This window comes from Buteo buteo, chromosome 10, assembly GCF_964188355.1.
Source record: "Buteo buteo chromosome 10, bButBut1.hap1.1, whole genome shotgun sequence".
NCBI lineage: Eukaryota > Metazoa > Chordata > Aves > Accipitriformes > Accipitridae > Buteo > Buteo buteo.
Genome location: NC_134180.1, coordinates 23,315,033 through 23,338,972, shown reverse-complemented (window position 1 = coordinate 23,338,972; position 23,940 = coordinate 23,315,033). Strand labels below are relative to the sequence as shown.

At 39.1% G+C, this 23,940-nt stretch overlaps 1 protein-coding gene across 5 annotated transcripts; it reads right to left on the bottom strand.

Moving 5' to 3' along the window:
* FRRS1 (ferric chelate reductase 1) lies at positions 1 to 23,501 on the bottom strand. 5 transcript variants are annotated; one of them, XM_075038911.1, is made up of 17 exons: positions 23,115 to 23,501; positions 22,145 to 22,303; positions 14,788 to 14,983; positions 14,420 to 14,556; positions 13,106 to 13,200; positions 12,294 to 12,444; positions 11,271 to 11,450; positions 10,260 to 10,358; positions 9,558 to 9,705; positions 8,900 to 9,016; positions 7,985 to 8,100; positions 7,611 to 7,697; positions 6,545 to 6,642; positions 6,320 to 6,378; positions 5,469 to 5,612; positions 4,195 to 4,256; positions 2 to 4,089 (listed from the first exon to the last, which is right to left on the bottom strand). In XM_075038911.1, exons 2-17 carry the CDS (start codon positions 22,193 to 22,195, stop codon positions 3,997 to 3,999), a joined length of 1,833 nt encoding a protein of 610 aa, XP_074895012.1. In that variant the 5' UTR covers positions 22,196 to 22,303; positions 23,115 to 23,501; the 3' UTR covers positions 2 to 3,996. The 5 variants fall into 5 exon arrangements, with proteins under 5 accessions (XP_074895014.1, XP_074895015.1, XP_074895016.1 ...); XM_075038912.1 differs by having other exon boundaries at positions 23,308 to 23,501; XM_075038913.1 differs by lacking the exon at positions 22,145 to 22,303 and having other exon boundaries at positions 1 to 4,089.
* Between the last annotated feature and the right edge of the window lie 439 nt (positions 23,502 to 23,940).

Below are 23,940 nucleotides of genomic sequence, written 5' to 3'. Positions count from 1 at the left end.
GGTTTAGTGACACAGATGTTCAGCTTTTGTGGTTTACAATATGCAAAGTCACTTTTGCACAGCACAAGGAAGACCAGCAGAAGCTATACAGGGGTTGAATTAGCTCGTGTATGAGCTCAGCTGGCACCAAGTGTGTTCTGAAGCCCTTGTCCTGTGCCACTCCCTCAGGTAAGTGAATGCAACAGCTCCCCTCTTCACGCATACCCCTTTGAGAAGCTGCAATCAGACTGATGTGAGCAAAGAATTTCTCAGAATTACTAGCAGATCATCCCTGTTAACCATCCTTCTATTCACTTGGAGTCTTTCTTACTTCAGCCTGCACAGAAGGTCTAAAAATCACTGAGACACTAACTTCTGCATTGAAATGCAAAAGATTGCAATTTTTCCTCAATGATTGCCATTCATCTTAAGTTGTTTGGAAAAGGGATGTACCCACGTAGAGCACAGTTTACACACATGAAAAAAGAAAACAGGCCATAAGTGTTTAAACAAAAGCTCAGGCATAGATACCAAGAAAACACCCATTTCATAATGTCTATCTGTATGAACTGGCTTGCATTTAAAGACCGAATTTCTTAATAAAGCTTGAGAATTTTTCTGCTTAGTTCATCTAGGAACACATCCCGTTTTGGACATCCTTTACATGTCTCAACCTCTCACTGACAGATTAAAGAAAGCAAAAAAAAAAAAAAATGCTGTTATTTGAACAAGAGCGCCACGTAGCGTTACAAACTGTGATGGAAAACAAAAGGCAGGCAATCTCTCTCTAGCCTTCCCAAACCCGGGTAAAGGAAAAACATGGGCATTATACTGAATATGAAGTCTCCCCATCTTGTGATTTTTGACAAAACAGGAAACAGTGTAGCGTTCAGTGTAGGGAGGAGAAACAAAGCTCACTTTTTCTTAGTTCATTCTGCAGCCTGCATGTCAGCTAGCAAAAAAATTATTTCAAGTAAAGCAACGTAGCAGTGAATCCATTGCATTTGAGCTATTTGCATCAGTTAGTTTTCATTCAAAACATGTGCAAGAAATATGATTTGTAGTTAAGTCAAGAGCAGATGACCAGTATTTGGAGGCTGCACCTAACAACTCAAACCAGTAAACTACTTGTTGTGAGACCGATCACAAGTTTCTACTTGACTGGGAGTGTTTGCCTGTCTAGAACCCAAACGGAAATACGTTAGCGTTGATTTGTCATCACAAGTTTAATCCAAGAGTAAAAGTGAACACTGAAACCTTCTCAATCTCTCCTTGTGAAGTTTTCTTGACTGCAGTGGGATTCCTTTATGAAGCAAAGCAATGAGAATTTTCTTCTATACAATATTTTATCATTCAAAACCAAAAAAATATACAGCAGCCACCAGCATAGTGTCTCCAGACCCAAACTGCCTGTCACGTATTTTCCTGCTGATATGAAACACTTCCATAGACTTCCTTCTTTTTTTCAAAGGAGCATACCAGAAATTTTGGAAGTCACTAGAATACAATGACACATTGCTTCCTCTTACTAGTCATGCAGGAAGAGAGCAGCGGGGGTGGCGTGAACAGACATTACACAAAATTGGCAGGTCTTTCAATCAAATAAGTTAAAATACTGCACATAACGCCTCACATAAGAAACTATACAATACTGCTAGCACTGGGAAGGAACAAGTTATCCAGAGCAACTGACAATTTTGCCAACTTTAAAGCTATATTAGATGTGGAACAAGGAATTTTTTTCTTCTTGAGGAAAAGAAACTGCATTAGGGAATGAAACTATTTTAACATTCAATAAGAGTTGCTCTAGGAAGCATTTAGATAGCTTTAATTTATAAAACAACATCTACAAAGAAAACAGACAATCCATTTTGCTGCTAGGCAAGACTATTCTTTTCTAGTTTCTATTTTATGGTGTTTTCATTACTAAAAGGGACAAAACCTTTTATTAAGACATTTACATTCATGTTTTAAAAACCTTGTATTCATTGTCCATGCAAATGAAACAACACACTGTACAGTTACTGTATTACAGAAAGAATCCAGCATTACCTTAATTTAAAAAGCCATCAATCGTGCCTAGGTCAAGAGATTTTCTTCTATAAACTCACGGTATACGAAAGAGTCCCCCAAAACTTCAGTACTAGGTGGGCCTGTGATTCCCAGGCTCTTGAGATCAGAGTTCTCAAAAAACAAACAAAAGAGACAAACCCACACAATTAGCTATATGGTTCTTACACTTCAGCTTGTGTTTTGCTATATTTCTTCATAGTCCCCCCTTCCCAATCTGCACACGACTTTTCCAGCTTCCAGGAAGAAGGGGGACGATTCAGCTTACACTCACTTGCAGTCTGCTGATGATGACAAAGGGATTAATCCCAGTGCTTATGCCTAAACCAGTTACTTGAGTGGCCAAAAAGAATAACACTGACTACAAACACAAACTTGTAGCTTTCTGAATAGGACTTGTCCCTGCAACAGGCTGCACTGTGCATTTGGGGAGACAGAGGAAGAGACAGAAATAGACAGCTTTAGTAAATGGAGAGAACCACTACCTGACCCACACATACAAGTATTTTAGAGCTGGCCATCAGGTACTAGAGAGATGTTGCTGTAATAGTCTACACCAAGCCAGGTCTCACTATTTACTATTCTATCCAATACTCCAACACCTTTATTTCCAGCTAGCTTAGTAGCCCTAGGCTGAAGATATATTTTGAAGCATTACAACTAAAAATCAATACTTCCCAGTATCAAAAATGAAGAACTGTGGAAGCAAAGTTTCAGAGCTGAAAAAAACCAAATGCAAAGCACTGTACTGCATGGCATATTAAGGGTTCATTTCTGAGATGCCATTTCAAGAGTGTCCTTCCATACTTAGACAAATCATGAACCAAAAGTTAAACAATATAGTCTCTTTCCATTCCCTGTACCTAGTTCATATATTTAGATAAATCTTCTGACTAAAAAAACCCCTCCCATATTCTTATGAACAGTTCTGTCTCCTAGATATGCCAGCTCAAAGGACCCTCACTTAATATTAACAGAAGCTGCGTTTCCTGAAGTCAAATCAGCTCCTAATCTACAGTTCGTTCAATAGTGCAAATACAACTGCAACACTCTTGAGCAAATATTTTCATTTCCATTTAAGCATCAAGTGGCATAAATCCATCTTATTCACACAGAAAAGTAATTCAGAAGCCACAAGCAACCAAAGACAGAAAAACACAGAAATCCACACACAGAGATAGGTTCTTCCTGTTTGAGTTTTGGCTAAGTACAACTGGTTTTAATGAACTTACATTGCAAACATGTTTTCTCTTAATGGTTTAGAAGCACTGAGGGGGATGGGACAGAACAGTATTTCAGGTGAGGAAAATGGTGGTTTTACTAAAGGAGTGAAGTTCCCAAACTCATATGCTTCTGTAAGTGTACTGCTCTTAGAGCAGAGAGAATATTTTTTGCATTTAACTGCAAAGACAGACAACTGCATTTGGCTCATGCATCAACCTGCATTGGAACAGTTTCTCACTCCTGGTTTTTTTAATGCACAAAACTGTCATGAGCAGGAAGTTGTCACATCACATGCCATCAGAACACAGTAAAGTGAACAGATATGATGGATTCCGGATCAATCTTTCCAGTTTTCCCAATAATATTCACAAAAGGTTTAGGGAACTGACTATCAAAACAGCATTTTCAGCACATCTTCTCAGTCTTCTTAACCTATAAGCTTCAATCAAGTTAATTACTGCACTTAAAAAATAGAGACTTCATTCCTTATTCAGGCAAGGACTCTCATTAAAAGTCCCATCAGAAGGCAGCTTTTGCAGAACTGTAGCATCCTTCTATTGATTTGAATTCAAGTTCTCCCTAACACCAAGCATGATGCACATGTGCTATTACTCTTCAATTACATCTTCAGGGAGGTGTTGACATAAAAGTTGTAATAGAAAGCATTCCTTGCAGGTTTTTCAACTGCACAATATTTCATCACAAAGTTCTCAATGACTTATTTCATATGTGGTTGATTGCTGCCAGGAAGGCAATGAGGAATACCATATTTCCACAGACATAGATGGTTAACACAACCTGTTTGAACAGACGACCCTGGAAGAGAAAGGGAAGAAAAGCCATAGAAGTGTCAGTCTTTTTATTGGTTTGAACAAAGAATCATCCCATCTCACAGTAGTTATTTACAAAATCGTGACTTACCTCTGCTTCTGCAGATGTGAGTGACTGCAGTATCTGTACTCTGTCATCCTCTATCACTTCAACTGTTAGTGGGAAGGAAAAAAAAAGTTAAGTCTGCTCTCAAGAGGAAGGAGGTTTTTCATTTTTATACTACAGAAGTCTTGATCCTGTGACTAAGAAACTAAGTCTTACACAGCATCAAATTTGAAAAGCACTTGGAAGTCTCATTTGACATTTCATGGCCTGTACCATCATGCTCACAACAGCACAAGTGAAAAAACTATTCTGGATCTGACCTACAAAAAGTAACTTCTGGACATTGAAGTGGGAAAACATTTTGTCTCTTTTGCTAGAGTGAATCATGAAAACACTGAGTTTTGAGCTGACCAAAATATTTGTCTGATCTAAACCCTTTTACTTTTCATTTTAAGATAAGTAGATTCCATTAAGAAGTATCTTCCATTAGCCAACATGAAAACATTAATTGTTCAAACATTTCAGGTTCATTTCTCTACTTTAAGGAAGTAATTACTGCAAGTTAAATTTAAACTCACATCTTTTATAATCACTCCTTCACGTGCCACCTTAAACAGCCTTTTAACTAATCATGCTTCTTCAATCCTGCAGACATCTCATCTCTGTCTTACATAGAGCTTGTTCACATGTGCACAGTCATCTCCTCTCAGTGACACCAGCCAGTGAAACTAAGAATTTCCCGTGAAGTTACTACCAGTCCCTTCTCTAGACATATTGGAGTCAGGATTTCCCGTGAAGTTACTACCAGTCCCTTCTCTAGACATATTGGAGTCAGGATTTCACCTTCATTCCCCTGTTCAGTCAAAATTGCAAGCATTTGTGCTCAAGCTTCTGATCATTTTGCTCATGCAATAATAGCCATTCATATCAGCAATTTGTCACAATAACATGCAGACTAAATCTGCATGTCTTAACCTGGACTTTACCTACCTACCTGGGATCAAAATCATGACAAACAGTGATAGATACTTGGAAAATACTTACACATTTCAGTCTGCCCCTATGAACAGTCATTTGAGAAATAAGAGGCTACTATTTAAAATGAAAAAAACCCAGTATTTCTAGAACACTTTGGTCTTGAAAGCTGGTTTACTCCCATATTAGTTTGTACAGAAGATATGACACTGTTAATCAAGAGTTATTCCCTTTCAGCTTCCAAGTTAGAGGCCAAAGAACATCTCCTGAAATTCAATCCACTCAGTTAACATTCTTTTTGCACAGCAAGCAAGGTAACAATAGGAGTTTTCTTGGGTTTGTACCTTTACGTACGAGACAGTAGCTGTGTATTTCCAGAAGAATCTCAATACCGACATGCCAAGCTACAAAACCAATCATTGTATATGTGTCCCATGGGTCCGGCAGGTCAAGTGCTGGTAGATCCATTCCCAAGAACATAGTCACCACTAGTCAGTAAAAACAAGATAAAAAGACACTAAGAGTGCTGTGTCAGGGTGATTAAAAAATGCTCTCAACACCTTTGGTAATAGAATTCCCATGAACTGTCTACAACTGCTTGGGGAATGAGGTTAAACGAATCCATGCAGCTGAAAGTTGGGGTGGGTTTTTTTGGCAGTATGAGGGGGAAAGCAGGGAGAAAAGGAGAAGGCCAAGATAGTTTTCATCCTGTTCAGTGCCCTATCACATCCCACTAGCATTTGTGACTCTGCCAACAAGACCACAGTCACCACAACATTTGTGCTTAAGCTAGCTGTGGAAACCTGTCACTATTAATAGAATTAAGCCCAGCTTCTGCTTCTGTGAGTGAGTTTTCCCTCTCCCATTAAATAACATCGAACTATGTTACTCAAGAACACTATCCTCAAGTCTTCCAACACAAAAATAAATTACTCAAGATAAGAACAGGTCCTCATTACACAAATCTTTCAGATTTGTCTGTAATCTCTGTGGTTTTACATTGTCACTTTTTGTCCCTAAAGCTGTACCTGATGGCCACTTAAAACTCACATAGAAGATGTCCAGAAAGAAAAAGAATCTTCAGATATGCCTGGACTGGATGTCCATAGACGTTTTAGATGAGCAATAGCCCAGACAATGAACAAAGTTCCTTTAAATCACTTAAAAGGGAGTTACAGCTATTACTCCTACTCACCAGCTAGTATTCTAGCTGCTGTACCAGTACTCCAGTGAAACCAGTTAAACAATTGTCTCCTACAAAAAAATGAAAAGCATTTTATTGATTACAGGGCAGGGTGCAGGAAATCAAAGAACATTGTTACCTACTTTAAAGATATCTTCTCAATGTAAAAAGATTTTTTTAAAGAAACAGGCATATTTAATTCCTGTGGCTGTAACTTAATGAGTTAGTCGCGAGTACCTTGGTGCATGACGAGATGGTCTGAAACCTGCCATAAGTGGTTGAAAGATTGTCAGAGCCATCACAGTACAGCCGAGATAGGGATGAAAACCTGCTTGCTAAACACAGGACATTTTTCTTTAATATCATATCTATATGAAGATACAGAAAAAATACCAAATTTGATAATTTTATTTATGTTTGTATTAGTAAGTTACAACGGTGGAGCAGCACTGTGTTTAGACTCGAGGGGCAACAGGACACAGTAAGCTGCCCTGCAGCTGGATGGAGATTGTCCTCCTTGGCAGCATGAGACACTGCTAAGTCTGCCCAGGGTTTGTCCCACCTTTTTGCTGTATTGAGAAATTCTACCAGCTGAGAGAGCAATATCACTGTAGAAGCTATGCTCCAAGCTCTTCAACCTCAATCCTTTGTCTTCAGGAGAGTCTTATGACATAACTCCTCCCAGCACTTGTCTCCCCTCTCACCCTATCTGTTTTTTAATCTTAAGCCTAAAATATTCTATTCAATTTCCCTAGCTCCTAGTTCGTACCTGTGACCACATTCTCCCACCTTTAATTCAGATACTCTCTAGACTTTCCAATTTCTGATATTACCTTGTACCAAATATACAGGTGACAGCAACAGGTATACAACCTCTATCTACCTAATGTTCAAGACTAAGCTTAATCACTGCATACAGTTACTCAAGTCCAAGTTCATAACAACACTTATTCCCAGCAGGTTTACCACATTAAGTCAGCCATCCCATCCTCACTCACTTCTCAAATTCAAGTTCTCTAAGGAAATGGGAAGAAGACAGATTAAGTACATAAAGAAACTGTGAGCAAGGACTTTATTTTGAAGAAAGAGGAAGGAAGGGAAGTACTGAATTTTTTCAGCTGTAGTTAAAGGAGGCAACATTGATCTTCTGTGCTGCTAGGATTTGAAATCAGCCTACTTAAGGACAGCTTTCACAGCACTTTCCTTGACAATAATTGTAACATCTTAGTCATCAGTAGACCTTCTCGTTGATTTGGTCCAACCTTTTACATTTGAGTTAAACAAAACAAAAGCACACACTTACTTGGCTCCAACCTCCTCGGTATATAAAAGGCAACACAAAAGAAATGCTTGTAAGCATGACTGTGGTCAACATGAGCATACGATGCACCTAGAAAAGTTAAGTTTGCTTTTAGAAACTCTACAGCTTTCTTAATACACCATTAAAATACATTCAACAGATCTATAGTTAAAGATGTTCTTAGCTTCCTTTTAGACACTGCTTTTACTAGTAAAGCAGGTGAACTTCTGATTTGTAATTGTTCCATTTTATAAGATTAAAGAAAGATAAAAATCATACCACATTTAGTCTCCTATTTCTTGGATTTAGCAGATTTATAATTCTGCTTACAACAAAGCTAGAAAATACAGGGGGAGATATGGGGATATTTTGCCCACCTGAAACCACATCTCCTTTCCAAATAGGAATGAATGAGACCAGACAGGTTTGAAGAATCGTGCAACAATAACACCAATACTAACTGTGGTAATCCAAGCAACAAACATTAGCGCTCCTGAAAATTGAAAAAAATACAAGGTAAACACGAGTAATTTAGCTGCATACGAATACAGCTTCAAAGACTGTGTAATAGTTTAGTTCGTATGCATATGGTCAGAATTTACCAGTGGTAAGCTTTTAATCACCTGGTTAAGAATACAACTTTATAGCATTTATCTTGTTAGAGGGCAGAAACATCCATATAAGAGATAATCATACTGAGCCCAAACAGCATAACAGAGCACCTCTGGCTACTGCGTACTTCATATGTGCCAGTACAGTCAGTACATACTGGTGAGAGATGCTGTTCTGTCACCAATTTAGATGTCAGAGGATGAAAGGTGACATTTCCTGCAATTTGTTTGACAAAGAATGAGTGATAGTTCTCTCACAGGCCTGCTTTAGCGTCCAGTACTGTACGAGAAAAAATTCTCATTAACTTCAATGGTTCTGGGCTGTCAGTTGAGGAGTTTCTCATTTCAAATAGAATTAAACCAATAATGTAACTAGAACAAATTAAACCAGAGACAAAGAGGTAAACAGAAACAAGTCCCAGTTATAAATTTAAGAGAAAAAGGAAAATGCAGGTCAATTTTCCTGGGCAACAAGAATCTTACAATGTTGTTCTTGAAATGAAAAGTTATTAATAACTTTACTCTGTCTTCACAGTCTCAGATCTTGCTAGCCAACAGTATATATAACATGACTGCCAGAGAGACAAGAGGAAATACTTACTCTGCAATAATGAGGAAAACTTAATTCTCCAGTCTCAGCAAGTCTAGCACTGGAAGACAAAACTAGAAGTTACAGCTTACCATGAGCCTTGATAAGTTGCGGGGACCTGGAACCTCCAATATCCTGAGGAAGGCCTGTGATGTTGTATATTCCATTGGTGATCAGAGGCTGATGACGATGTTTGTATATTAGTCCACCTAAGCAGTGACAAAGTGGTTTCTTTATGGCTGATGAAAGCCACTGCACTTGTAAGTGTGCCCAATTCCTATTTATGAATGCAAGCCCTGTTGTGAGTACTGAGCATAATCATACAAACTAAATTTCTGACACACAATATGGTAAGAACCTAAGATGTCATCTAAGCCATCTCACATACTTAACGTACAAGAACCAGCTCACCCCCCTACAGAAAATAGCTCTCTCCACTACATGCACAAGGCGTGAAGAATAATTCCCTTTGATACTAGTCTCCATTTTAAAAAGATGTGGCCAGCTCTCAAGAAGCTACTAGTTCCTAGCGTCAAGTGGGCATACAACACACATATATGAGTAAGTTTACTATAACTTCCAAAAGCAAGCCCATGATCCAGAGAGGCAGTAAAGATGACTGGACTAAGTCCTCAAACTTGGAAACTGTAGTTCAGATAGTAATTCTCAGCTAAGCCATGTCTTACATAAGATTTACTAACTCATTTAGAGCTGTTCAAAGACAAGCAACCATATGTAAGTCAAGTTTACCTTCACTAGCTTCCCCATCTGCCAGAAAGATGTAGTAACTGGCATTCAGATTAAACCTCCCTTTGTAAGCAGGAAGACTAATACTCCTTCTGAAGGAACATTGAAGAATACCATCCACAAGCCTCCATGACACATCTTCAAGCACATTCTGTGAAACAGGAGACATTTAATACCCAGTCTTTTCAGACTGGCACAGTAATTGGCTTAAAAGTAACCCTGCAGAAGACAAGAGTGTCACTGGTGCACAAAGAAAGAACAGCAATGATCGGGGAGGAGGGATAAAAATCTCTTGCATAACAACTTAGAAGACATGTCAGTAAGTCAACACAGCAACATAAGGGTTGGACCTATTACCACCAATTTTTCCAGCTCATAACAACAATCTCCCCCTCCCTTCCAACATTTAACCCAAGATATATTGATTGCGGCTGCAGCCCTAGCAAAGGGACAGAGTAATAATGGGCACAAAGTTCCTCAATACAGTAAGCTCCCACCACGTGACTTAATTTTTAAAAGTAAGTTTAGACTTCCAAAGGTAACATTTACTAGGAAGTAAGAGCCCAGTCAATCTCACCTTAAAGAATTATGCATCCACCTATGTATTTACAGCTGCTATGCAAAATAAAAGCACAAAGCAGCAGCATACCATTCATTACTTCAAACCTACATTTGTGGAAGTGTCTTAGCTGTTTCCAAATGTACCTCTGAATCCAAAACAGGAGGACTTCGCCCCTTCAGATAGGCAGTGCTTACGTGAACACGGTGGTCCTCATTAACGCATAGATACGCGTCATCACCACCCTGCAGAGTTTAAAAGAAAAAGGTATTTATAGCCCATTAAAAACGACTACTGGCAGTCTCCAAAACCTCTTTGATTTAACATATGCAACAAGACACAAGACAGATTTCTCTAGATGTCAAGCTATTATTTCCCAGCTTTCAAACACTTCAGTATTACAGAGGAATCACATTAAGTCAAACAGATGACACACAGTAAGGCACATCATGAGTTACATTCCCTCCCCTTAAGGGTAACAAGCCTATTATCAGAAGTTTCTTTAGTTACTTAGAATTTACTAAATTAATCAGACAAGACAGACACAGATGTTGATGTTATTTAAAAACCCTTTTTAGTTAAAAATTGGTTTTCCTCATAGCTGTAAAGACAAAGTATTGTTAAGATCCAAGTGTTCTTGTACTTGGGACATGAATATAAACAGCATCTCCTTTGTGCAACAGTTAGTTTATGGATTATGCAGTTGTCAACAGCACCGTCCCTTCACTTTAACACCAGTTAGAAAAAAGGAGCTCTAAACACTTTTTAAGATTAAACAGAGTCATTCCTGTACAATGACAAAATGCAAATGGTTTTCAGAAAGCATAGCAATTCAGCTTCTGACAGGTGAGGGTTTTTGGCTAGGTAACAAAGAAAGATTGATCTAACCAGGAATTTCAGTCAGCTGCTGTGCAATCAGACAGGTCGGATTCTGCTAAGACTGATATCCACAGGGAAATTCTATTGCGAATAGTCAGTCCCAAGCTAAAACTGAACATCCATCTATAAAAGGCAACCTGTGCTTCAGCGCTATGGGAGAGAAGTTACTTTGTGCAATGTCTAGCAGCATTTCAGCTTTCCACATGCATGTTTTGCTAGAGTACCATTCAAAATTTCCTAAGATCACAAAAGGAACTAAAGTAGAATAGGACACTCACCATCCATTGGTCATGGGACAATGCAAATGCTAAATATCCTTCACTTGGACCACTCATTTCAATAAATACTGAACTCTTCTCTTCTTGGAAGGATAGAAAAAAACAGGAAGCACTTTCAGGATCACAGTTTGAAGGGTTCCTAATGCAGAACTTCATACTTCCACAACCCGATGCATTAAACTAGACAATTAAGCAAACAAATAAGTCAAACAATAAGTTTCCCTCTTCTTTCTCTCTTTCTACCCCTTTCTAGAAGAAAGTATGCAAGCAACATCAAAGAAATGCTATCTATGTCTACATACCGATCTCTTAACCCATCCCTACAATTACCCCAGGATTAGTAGGTAAAATCATGGCAAGTTCCAAGCTGTACTTTTACTCAAGTTGAATTTTTCACTTTAAAAGACAGGATAATAGAATTACTTTGAAAAGAAAGTAAAAACTTTAGAGAAACTTCCCTTGGTTTAATTTTTAGAGAGGTAATATCAGCTGTGGAATGAGGGACAAAAGAAGGGAAAACCAGCTTTTCATTTCCTTTTTAAAGTACAAACTCCACTGATACACAATGAGAAAATACATGGATTAAAAGTCACACTTATTCCAGATCAAATAGTGATGCTTGCTCAGTCCATTCAAGAATCAGTAATGGAAGTCAGTAACAGATGAACTCATTGAAGGAAGTTTCTGAGCCTGCAGTTACTAAATAGGAAGCTATTAGTCAAGAGCAGAGCAAGTCTTTTCCCATTTCTCTTCTCAGGTATGCATAATATTTTCTGACCATTAAGTTCTACATGTTCTATCAACCTTCTGACCTGTGTGTGGTGTAACAACATTTAACCCAGACCAGTTCAGGCAACTCAACTAACACAAGAGGGTAGCTGTCTATGTTCTTAGTCTCTGATATTTAAGTTACTCATCCATCATCTCTCCCTTTCTGTCAATAGGCTGTATCAATATGATTTCATTAAATTCCATCGATCACAAGCATTAAAGACAGCATTAGTTACGTTTATAATTACTTACTGGCTTTGATAAGTAGGAAACCGAGTGTGAAGTTGATATAGCCTCTGATGTTGCATGCAAGGGTGTTGTTGGGGACAGTGCATTAGGCTGAGAAACAACGGGACCAGGAATCTTCACCCAGAAAGTCTTGTATTTCTTCACAACTGTGGCTCTTAAAAAATACAACATGCACACAGTCATTACTGTATACATCAAAAGCTGATTCTTACTTTAAAAAAAAAGGAAAAAGGAAAAGCTTCTACAGTTTGTACAACTTGTTAAACTCCCATCTTTATGCAGACCTCTACCATTTTAGGGATTAAAGTAGGAAAATATCTGAAATATCAGTGGAAAAATAATTTTAAAACATTCTACTGCATGCTCTACTGAATATAAGAAACACTCATGCCTGTGGCACAGATTACAACCTCAGAGAAGAGTTGCATAGCTTTTATCCATTAGTTCCCAAAAAGCTAGTAGTATAACAGGAGGGTATACGTAACATTTTGTAAGGTACAAGCACAGAAAAAGTTTCTTAACACTGCATATTACAGGTATGAGATGTGAGCAGTTAACTAGAAGTACTAATGAAACCCATCTCTGAATACCCTTCTACTTTCTCTGCAAAAATCAAAATAATCATCTCCAAACCTTTCCCTAAAAAACAAGTGTCTGCATTAGTGTAGACTCTGCAGTGAGCAAGAGGTGTCAACTTTTCAGGCCATTAGTCCAAGGATACTTTCCAGTTGCTGGCCAATATTGGACGCAGCCAATGACACAGGTTTACCTTATCTGCATTTTAATAAACTAGAACTAATATTAGATTTACTTACAGAAACTGTACACGTTTTGGTGCATCTCCAGGAGCAATCCAATAAACTTTTATGTATTTCTTTCTTGCTTTACTTGTGTGACTGACAGCTGAATTCTGAAAACACACATATATCAAGAGTTACACAGTGGATACACACTAAGGAGATTTCAGCTAACAGTTGTCACAGGCTGCAGCTAAATCCTAAACAGACACCAGACTGTTACACTGCACAGACCCAGCACAGCTGGCTCTTCCCCAGTCAGCCATGATCAACTCAGATGAAGTCTACCACTGAAGCTCATACATACTAACAAACCTTAAGGCTAAAAGGAACAACCAGAGGTCTTTCAATCCAGAAGACTCCAGTGATGACACAGAGGTCCCTGCAGTGTTTATGCAGAAATGGTGTGATAACACTCCAGTTTTTTTGATAGTAAGGTAATGCTCCATTTTTTGATAGCAAGAGCATGAAGGGACAGGGCAATGACTGTACAGAGAGAACAGAACTAGTATTCCAGAGGACAAAAACCCCAAAAATAGTCTTGGGGTCAGACAGTTATTTGCACAAGGTAAACAGATTAGACACAGCACTGAACTAAGTCCTCTGAGCACAGAGGGCACAACCCAGACATCTCCATGACTTTACTCCACTGATGAATGCATTAATCAGATGCCACTGGGGGGCAGATGATAGCAGAGGAGAGAAAAAAAAAAAAAAGATACATCTAGGCAGATTGAGAACTTTGCCCGCACCAGCTCAGATGATAATGTACATGATGTTCACGAAGTTCAGGTGGGTTGCTGAAATACTAGTCAGAGTTCACATCTCTTGCACATGAGGCAGAATCAATTTATCTAAAATGGATATTGAAGACTGATCTAACCTGTTACTAAGAAGGTTCCATTAACAGTAACTGACAGAGCAACACTAAACATAATAGCCTATTCTAGTGTTTGTTTACCAAAATAACTGCCCTAAACGTTCCTTGCTGTAAGACATGTTCTCTGTCCTTAACAAGTATGGAAAATGATTGATAACTCTCCTCTTCAAAGCAAATAGAGCATGCACTCCTCTTTTTAATATTAAGTACAATAACCAGGAATGCACCACATTCCTTGTGCACAAGTAAAAATTACATTATGAATGCTGCACCTTCCTGCAGCAGTCTGACAGAGTTGCAGTGAGCCATGCCTCTATACTGCAAGTTGGACCAATTTCCTGGGAGACTTATTGAGCTCAAAGATTACATAGTTTAGCTCCATCCTGTTACAGACATAGTCTAGTACAAACACCTCAGTGCTTGATGTCCCATTTTAAGACACTAGACTATACCTTGATACGGCCACACGTCAGAAGCTGAGAAAGTTTCCTGTCAACTAACATGAAAGAACCAACTGCAGGGCTATCCAGGTGTTCTGCATCCCGGGCTTGTATGAAAAACCCTTCAAAATCTGGTCCAGACAGATGAACTGAAGCAAGAAGAAAAATAAAAGGATGTTGAAATATTCTCCAGAGGAAGAATGAAATATTTCAACAATGACCACCAGAAGCTCATTTTACAATTACTGAATGACTGCTAAATGGATGACCTGAACAAGATTCAGCTGCTTAGATAGATCTAGTATAGCTAACCCAATAAAGACATGCTGCAACACAAAGAAACAGTAAATGAAACTCTTCAGCTATAATTGACACAATACCTTCTATGTTGTCCCCTGGTTTAAATTCAGTCCCATTCACTGTAATGGTGTGCTCAGGTGACAGCTGTGGAGAGCTACCATGACAGGGTATCATGTTAGTGCAGGCTTCTCTTATTTTTCCACTTGGATAGCTATCCACAGATGCATAGAAGCAAATAAACATCCAAACAGCAAAAGCAAGGCCAGGCAGCTCCATCTATATAAAGGAAGAGTTACAGACAGTTAAATACAATAAGCTTTTACATTACAGGTCACCACTCATCTTTAGAAGAAGCAGTTGAATACTAAAATTTAAAAACATGTTTAAAACAAAAGCATGTATGAGAAGACACCATTCCCAACTGCAAAAGCTACAAGTAATGTGTGCTTCTGATAACTGTCCGACTTTGCAAGAATGTTCACAGATATCATGTTCCAGGCCATCAAGAGTACAGACAACAGTGGATGGATCTGGGTGGATTATTTCTCTCAGTGCATTTTGACATCACTTTTAAAATTTCTTTTGCTTACGCCTCTCCTGTTCCCTCTTTCCCTCTCTCTCTCTCTCTCAACTCCCCCTCCCCCACCATCTCCAAGTCCCTTAAACATCTGCACAGGACAGATGGATCTTAAAACACATTTCATTGATGTATAAGGGTCACAGTACTGAGGAACTACACAGCTAGTATCAAGCCCACTCTTTTATTAATCATAGCTCCAAACTGTGCATCATTACAGACTGCCTTTTCTTTCCGCAACTCGTGTCTACTTCTTCACATATGACAAATAATACCCAGATAACAAATTCTTCTTTCTGCAAGGAAACTAAAGTTGCCAAATGTCAAAAATAGATTTTATACATGCAAAAGAGTGGGAATTTGGTCTAAAGATTTAGACTAAGACGTAAGCTTGTTGCAGACAAGCACAAGACTTTTCCTTTGAACTCTTCTTTATGGATACTGGATCTCCAGACAATTAGTCAAACAACATCATTGCTTGCCACACTCATTAAGGGAACACTGTGCATGAAAAACATGTGGGGTAGTAGGACCAAAGAGCCTAAAACAGTTGTATGAACCCCTAATCCCAGTATTCATCATATAATGTTTTGCTCTGCCACACTACTGTTTTCAAAAAAGCTGTGGTAACTGTTTTGTACTCAGCAGCATGCAAGGTTTAGAGTTGTATTGTTGTTTACAGAATGCCTTAACCACCAAGAAAAAGCATTTGCATGTCTAAAAGGCTGGGAGAACAGAGATAAACTTCCTTTCAATCTTTAGGCACAAGAAGTGGCTTATCAGGTCTAGTGGAACATGTACCAGGCAAGTAGGTCTGCCATGCCCCTTTTGCACCAAGTGATAAAAAGTATCAGGTTATGAAGTTCACAGACAGCACACATGTATATGAAGATAAGAAAGGCACAGAGCCATTTCAGACTGAACTCTGATACCTAAAAAGCAGTCAGATGAAGACAAGGCATGTCATTAGTCTTACACGCTCTCTAAGAGTCATCAATATTAACTCTTCCGAAGTTCTCATACATTCAATGCTAAAAATTCACAATATCCAGGGCATTGCTACATTTGTACTTCAACATAGGGGCTTCTTGGCAACTTTACACTAGTAAATAGAAGAAAATTAGAGGGAAGGTGGGGCTGAACAGTTACATTTCAGGAACCAGGAAAACAAAAAAATCAACTAACACTCAACTCCTCCGAAATATTGAAGATAACATTATGATAATATCTTTAACTTCTAGATCAAGTAAGCCTTTCCTTCTAGTTCCAGGAATTCTCCAAACTGTCACAAATCTACATCAAGATGATTTTATTCCTAAGTTAAGGAAGCCTACAGGAAGCTAAAAAACTAAGGTTCAGTACAATAGTGGCATTAAAGCAGCTTTTATACGTACCAGTGAAATCTTCAAAACAAGTTGCTGCCAGAAGAGATAAGGCTGCATACCACAGCGACAAGAAAAATAGTAGGTTAGTATTCTAGTTTAAGTAGCAGAGGATGTGGTAGGGATTTAAAATGAAACAAGAAATAGCCTTTGGCAGATTCAACTGACTCAAAAGCTGGCAGAAGAGAAAGAGGAAGAAGGAGAGATGAAAAGAATGAAAAAGGCCAAAATCTGAAAGAAGTACTGTACCAAAGAGCAATTTTTTTAAAACCTTATTTTTTTTAAACAGGATTGGCTGTAGAAAAGCGATCTTCCCTATGCACGTTTAACGATGAGGACTAGATCCTATAAAGAGCAGTAAGTTCCATATTAAAATTTAGCCTTCCTCAAACAACACTTACTCAGTTGCCTTGAGAAGTCCCTTTCCTCCTTTATCTGGAATTACATTATGGCACTCTACATTCTCCACTTACACAGCAAAAGAGGCTGAAGGAAGATGGGAAGCACTGTTTTAACACCAATCATTCTGTGGTTAAAGATTAATTTTGTATTTTTAGGAAAATACCTCCTAAAGTGATATTGTAGGCAAAACAGTACAATAGGTCAACGTTTGTCCTGGTTTCAGCTGGGATAGAGTTAATTGTCTTCCTAGTAGCTGGTACGTGCTATGTTTTGAGTTTAGTATGAGAAGAATGTTGATAACACTGATGTTTTCAGTTGTTGCCAAGTAGTGTTTAGTCTAAAGTCAAGGATTTTTCAGCTTCTCATGCCCAGCCAGCGAGAAAGCTGGAGGGGCACAAGAAGTTGGCACAGGACACAGCCAGGGCAGCTGACCCAAAGTGGCCAACAGGGTATTCCATACCATGGGACATCCCATCTAGTGTAGGAACTGGAAGTGGGGGCAGGGAATCGCCTCTCGGGGGACTAGCTGGGTGTTGGTCGGCAGGTGGTGAGCAATTGCCCTGCACATCATTTGTACATTCCAATCCTTTTATTACTACTGTTGTCATTTTATTAGTGTTATCATTATTAGTTTCTTCTTTTCTGTTCTATTAAACCCTTCTTATCTCAACCCACGAGTTTTACTTCTTTTTCCTGATTTTCTCCCCCATCCCACTGGATGGCGGGGGGAGTGAGCAGCTGCGTGGTGCTTAGTTGCTGGCTGGGGTTAAACCACGACAACGTTCTAGAGAAGTCAAGCTTTAAGAAATTATTCCTAATCTTCAGATTAATGAACTCTGGACTTTAACTCAAATACCACAGTAAACCCCTTTTTATAACACAATAGAACTTCATATTTAAAACTGTAGTTTGGAATAGCCAAAAACAGAAGTTTACAATCACTCATCTGCTGTCCATAATTCAGCTAGAATCTCACTGCACCTTCCTACCCCCTTCTGAAACACGCACACACACCCTTGGCCTTCAGCCAAGACCTGTTCAAAACAACCCTCATACCAATCACAACAAGCGAGAAAGACAAGGACACAAAATCTCAATATGCAGGAAGGACGAGGGGAAATCCAAGAGACACCCAGAACTTCCTCATATAAGCAGGTTAAGACGTCTCTTTAGCTCTAAAAAAAGTACCTGTTACAAGAACATGAAACAGTATGTCATGCCCTTGTGAATACGACAGTCTGGCCAAGAGAAGGAAAAAGTGAGTTAGTCTGGAAAGCTGAGCACATATGATTGAGAGTTCAAAAATGAACAATATTTAAAAAAACACCTAAGGAAGATATGTAGTTAAACTAATGAACCAGCAATAAGCAGTTCTGAGAAGGGACAAGAAAAAGTATGTTTGTACTAAGGCTGAAGATGGATAAGCAATTATATCCATCCTCAGATCCTCAGTCAAGTATTTGCACAAGAGATCATCTGCTTTGTTAAACAAACAAACAAACAAGAACCCAGACAGCCATGGGCAAGAAAAGTCACTCCTATATAAAACTCACCTCTTCTTCTGTAAGATTAAATGGTTTCCTCTTTTCTCTGATTAGAGTTCTAGAGCCACAATAGCATTATTTCCCTCCAAGTGATGTTGTCAGGAATGACTGCATTTTTAGACATTTAGCATGTCATATATACCATAGTGCAGAACAGTTACTTAGAATTAGAGGAGTAACTAGCTTTAAAATTTTAACTGATCAAACACAGAGGTAAAGGAATCCTGCTCTGTAACAAGTGAACAATCAGTAAACTGTAGAATACGTGACTTTTTTCTGATATTCCCCTTTGCAGGAAAAGCAGAGGAAGACAACTAAACCTCACAACTACATACAAGCCCAAACAAAAAGCGTTATGATTAATGGCATGGAAAGGATTTGTTACAGAGAGGTTAGGTTCAGGAAAGCTGAAGTGTGATATGTGAATCATGCTTAAACTCACCACAGAAGAATAAATGCTTTTTAAAGAATAAAGTAGAAATAAAAACAGTTCTCCATCTGTACCAAGAAGGACCTGAGAGACTGACCAAAGCTATCACATCCTACAGAACTGTTACTCTCTCTATCATTCTTCTTCCAGAAACATGGCTAAATTAAAGAAACACAGTTAATTTGCATTCTAATAAAGATTAATCAGGAGAGCTCTGCCAGATCATCTTTTCTAAATAAGAATATAACAAACTGCATCAAAACCTTAAATCACCAAGTATTACCACTAAAGCTATATTCAAAATGAGAATGTATGTTAAGTCAAGCTTTGAGGTGTGTAAGCTGTGGAATAGCCTGCTATTACCTATAGCATTTGAAAATACTCTCAGTTTCCGCTATCATTTATAATAAACTGTAGATTTGTCCTTCTTGATATATTTTGCTTGCAAGTTGTATTAAGAAGCTTTGGCCATAGTGGCTTATTTATAACCCTTTGAAATACAACCCATTGGTGACAGCCTATGAACTAGCAGACAGTCAAGTTCCCTGTACTAAAGAAGAACAGGAATAATTGACTTCAGGACTGAAGCATAATGATATTAAAAAACATAAAAGCTAATTCCTGCAGTATTTTTCTACTGGCGATTCTTCAGTATTTTTGTTAACTTACTATTGTTTGAAAGGCTTCGAAAAACAACAGGGAGTTTAAGCTTTTCTGCACTATCCAGTGATTTGTTTTCCAGGATAAATGCATTACACTGAAACACCTGTGTTAACCAAGGGCCTGAGAGTACCTATAATCTCCTTCCTCTATCCTGCCTGTATGCCAGCTGCACACCATGTGGTAGCATGCATAAGTAAATGCCCCAGTCAAAGTTACAAGGATGTGCTACAGAGCATATTAGCTCCATAGTTAGAACACAATCACATAGTATTGATTGTTGATTTTACTTAGTCTTGGACTATACACAGACTTTTCAATATGTTATAGACAACCAAAGATAGCATAAGATCAGGAATCCTTTCTCTACAGATATAGATACCAGTGCATACCACACCATTACAGCATAGACAGTTATTCAAACCACTATGTTTCATACCTTTATTTAGAATGGAAAAAATACTTCAATACTCATTAGTTTGGAGCATGACTGTAAATTTATTATTCCCTCCCTACTTAAATCTTCACTATAATACATAACTCACACCCCCTGGCAGAAAAGAAAGCTTCAGAACAAGTTTGTTCAAAGAAACGTCATCATTACCTGAAATTCTAACAGTGTTTCAAATATCATGGCACTCTTATGGCAGAGGGAGGGAGGGAGAGAATTGTGTACTTGAAGCCATTTATAATACAGCCTTCCAATTAATAGAAAGCCAAAAAAATACAGTGACAGTCATCACCCTTGCCTAATCTGGGCAAAATCCCTTAGAAAGAAGTTAAGCTTTTGCAAGGAAGCTGAGTAATCAGAACATCAATTAATATTTATTTCATATGGAACTTGGTTATAACTGTAAAATTCTATTTCATCCAGATATTACTCAATACTAACAGCTGACTTTTAATGTAATCTGAAATTTCAGTCAAGCATTTCTTGAGCCACACTACCAATTTATTTTATATGTTTGCTAGGCAGGTCAGAACTCAAGACAGAAATAGAGCTTTTTGTTAGAGCACCCTTTTTTAGGACTTACATTACATACAACCCACCAGAAATTTGGAGGAAAATTATGTAGAAAAATAAGAACAGGGGTCCCAAAGGTACTCCATATTTGTGGCCAGTTATTCCAACAGTAGTGGGATGCAGAACAGTTATTATAAATAAGAGGCAGCCAAAAACAGCTCACCGAGAGCCTACAACAGATATTTCTGAACAAGTGAACTACAGACAAGCATTTCAGTTAGTATGAATGGAGATGAAGTAACTAGCATTCTTCATACTTATGATGGACCATGACAAGATAAGAACACCTTTGCGATAATTCAAACATTAACGGTTAAAGGCCAAAGTGATTATCTGTGGCGTGGCTTAACGTGGCAAGGCAGACTGCAAAGAGAAATATGGGTTTGCTTATAGTAATAGCTACCACGTTTTGTAAAGTTTCAATGCAATACAACTGCATTTGTCTGAACATTTAGACTTTATCATCCCATTCATTCAGGAGTCATCTCCTTCTCATCCTACGGGTGGAGAAGAAAAGAATAAGAAATGGTTGGGAAAAAAAAAAAAAGTGTATAGAATCTTTAAAAGCCTGAACCAACCATACCAAAATTTAGTGGGAATCTTTTTGTGGTTTCTAGTATACATGGGAATCTATTCTCCTGAGTGCATCTCATGATTTTACAGTAACTGGATTTGGATAAATGGAGAGAAGTTACTCCCTCCTGTGTTAAATAAACTCCTACAGTCCCAGCAGGCGTCAACAGCTACAAAAGCCCTGGTAGACTAATTCCTTGAGGACACAATGTTCACACACAAACTCAGGATCTCTTCACAGAGGTTATCTTCTTTCAGCTGTTTCACAGAACTTTGTTAGCTGCAGAGTACAAAATCTAAAACTAGTTTCAGAGAGGAAGAGGAGATGAGAGGAGGGGCAAGGCAAACATACTGCCAATTCAAAGGTACAAAAACTATCATAGCCAGAACTTTTCTCCTGAGCACCATCAGATAAGGCAGCAAGCAGAAAAGGAAAAGCCATCTAAAGGTGATTAAGATGTATTAACAAAAGGTGTTTCTGCCTTGTCTCTTTAGAAATATACTCTTACAAAGCAGAAGCAGACAGCCTTACTGTCCAGGAGTCACCTTCCCTCTGAGTTTAAAAAAAGAGCTTGAGTTATAACTTCTCCTGCTTATTTAAATGTGGTCATATCACAATAGCTGGATTGACCAAGGGCAGAAAACAAGCAGTGTTCACATTCAGAACAACTCATTACTTTTAAAATACAAACACACAGGCACGCATGCACCCCCCCCCCCCCAAGATGACAAAACATACACACCTCAGCCTCTTGGTTTTTCTACTCAGGAAACATTCAAAGAGAACTTCAAGCCTAGTATGTTTCAAAAAGAATTTTTATAATATTTTAAGTGTAGATACTTACCTTACAGCCAGCCCTTCTGTTACAGTGACCAAGTCTGAGTAAGATTGCCATTGGCTTTCTACTTATAGTAAGACAACTTATATTACTTGTAACCTGTCCTATTTGACTTGCATCTAACTGTATTAACCTTTATCATATCCAGGATCAGAGGAAGTTTGTCTGAAAGAAGAAACAGTACACACATAAAAAAGGAAACATTTGTAAGAGCGTTCTTTACTTCAGGCACATATTTTATACTGCTTCCCAAGCTAAGGCCCTAAGACTCCTACACTTCAGCTGAAATGCATAAAGTTGTAATGCAGCAGTGACCCTGCAGCTTCCTTTGCTTTGTCAAACATGTACTCCACAGACCTCAGAGAGTTCCGTATTAAGTAATTATTTTAGTTATCTTCTGGTGCAGTTAAAGAAAAAAAAAAAACAAACCCAACAACAACAAACCAACCCCAACTTTTAACACCTTCTCCTCAAAGGGCAGGTTAGGACAAATTTGCAGCATGATTTTAAAGTTTGTTATGCATTTACTCCCTATCGAAGAGACACTTTCTTTTAGAAGAGGGATAAGCACTCTTACAATGGAATAAGCTAAGTTTGTCTTTTTTTTCCATATATCCCACCAAGAGTGAACAAGAGCCAAGGATTTTGCCCCTTTCAATTGTTTATTTTGATTATTTAACTTTCTGTTGGGCAAGCTGCTCTGCATATTATCTTTAAGGTGCCAACCTTGCCAACTCTTATCTATATGAAGAATCCAAAGTTGCAGGCTGACCTAAAACCAATATAGTTTGTTACCCAACAAGCAAATTCAACCACAGGATCAGCACGTTTACTATAACAGTTACCATACAACCATCTCCTGTGCACATTAATGAAGAAACAAAAGAAGAAAGTAATATTCATGTAACATTAAGAAGCAAAGATGCAAGAGGAACACGGTTGGTGTGGCTTCCAGATAAAATAAGCCATAGCTTACCTTTACTCATTAAGGCAAGCAGGCTTAAGAGTTTTCTCTAAAGCAATTCAGAAGTGCTTGCATGAAAGGCAGCAGCTACAAGGTGCTTTAAAACCTTCACCAGGTTTTAATTTGCTTCATAGCTGCTGCAGATTTTCTATGAAGCATATATAGTTTTCAAAAAGCTTGCAGTATCTGCACTGTGAGCACTCACTGGCGTCAGCTTAACCAAAGCGCCCTGGAACTACAACAGCGTCTCAGCGAAGACGAGCCCCTCGCTCCTGGCAGCCCCACGCTCTTCTCAACTCCCCAGCACCTCTCCCGCAGAAAAGGGCAGCGGGACAACAGCAGGCGAATCGGCCAGCACACCCCCTCCCTCTGCTCGGGTCGGTCTCCGCGTCAGCGGGAGCAGGGGGCGGAGCAGGAGCAGGGGGCGGAGCAGGAGCAGGGGGCGGAGCAGGAGCAGGGGGCGGAGCAGGAGCAGGGGGCGGAGCAGGAGCAGGGGGCGGAGCAGGAGCAGGGGGCGGAGCAGGAGCGGGAGCGGGAGCGGGAGGCGGAGCAGGAGGCGAAGCAGGAGGCGAAGCAGGAGGCGAGCGGTCGGCCGGGGACGGGCCCCGCCGGCGGGGGCCGCGCCCGGGGACACGCGAAAGGGCGCGTGAGAAAGGCGGAAGTCGCTGCCCAGCCTGACTCCCCAGGAGGACCGGGGTCCCGTGGGACTTGTGAAGGGCGGGTAGTTTGACTGCAGTCTCCAAACGTTAGAGGTGTTGATGAACGTCCTGGTTGTGTAACTCTAGTCTTGCCCCATGGGTTTTATTGAGGGATTGTCCTTGTAAAAGCTTGCAGAGCT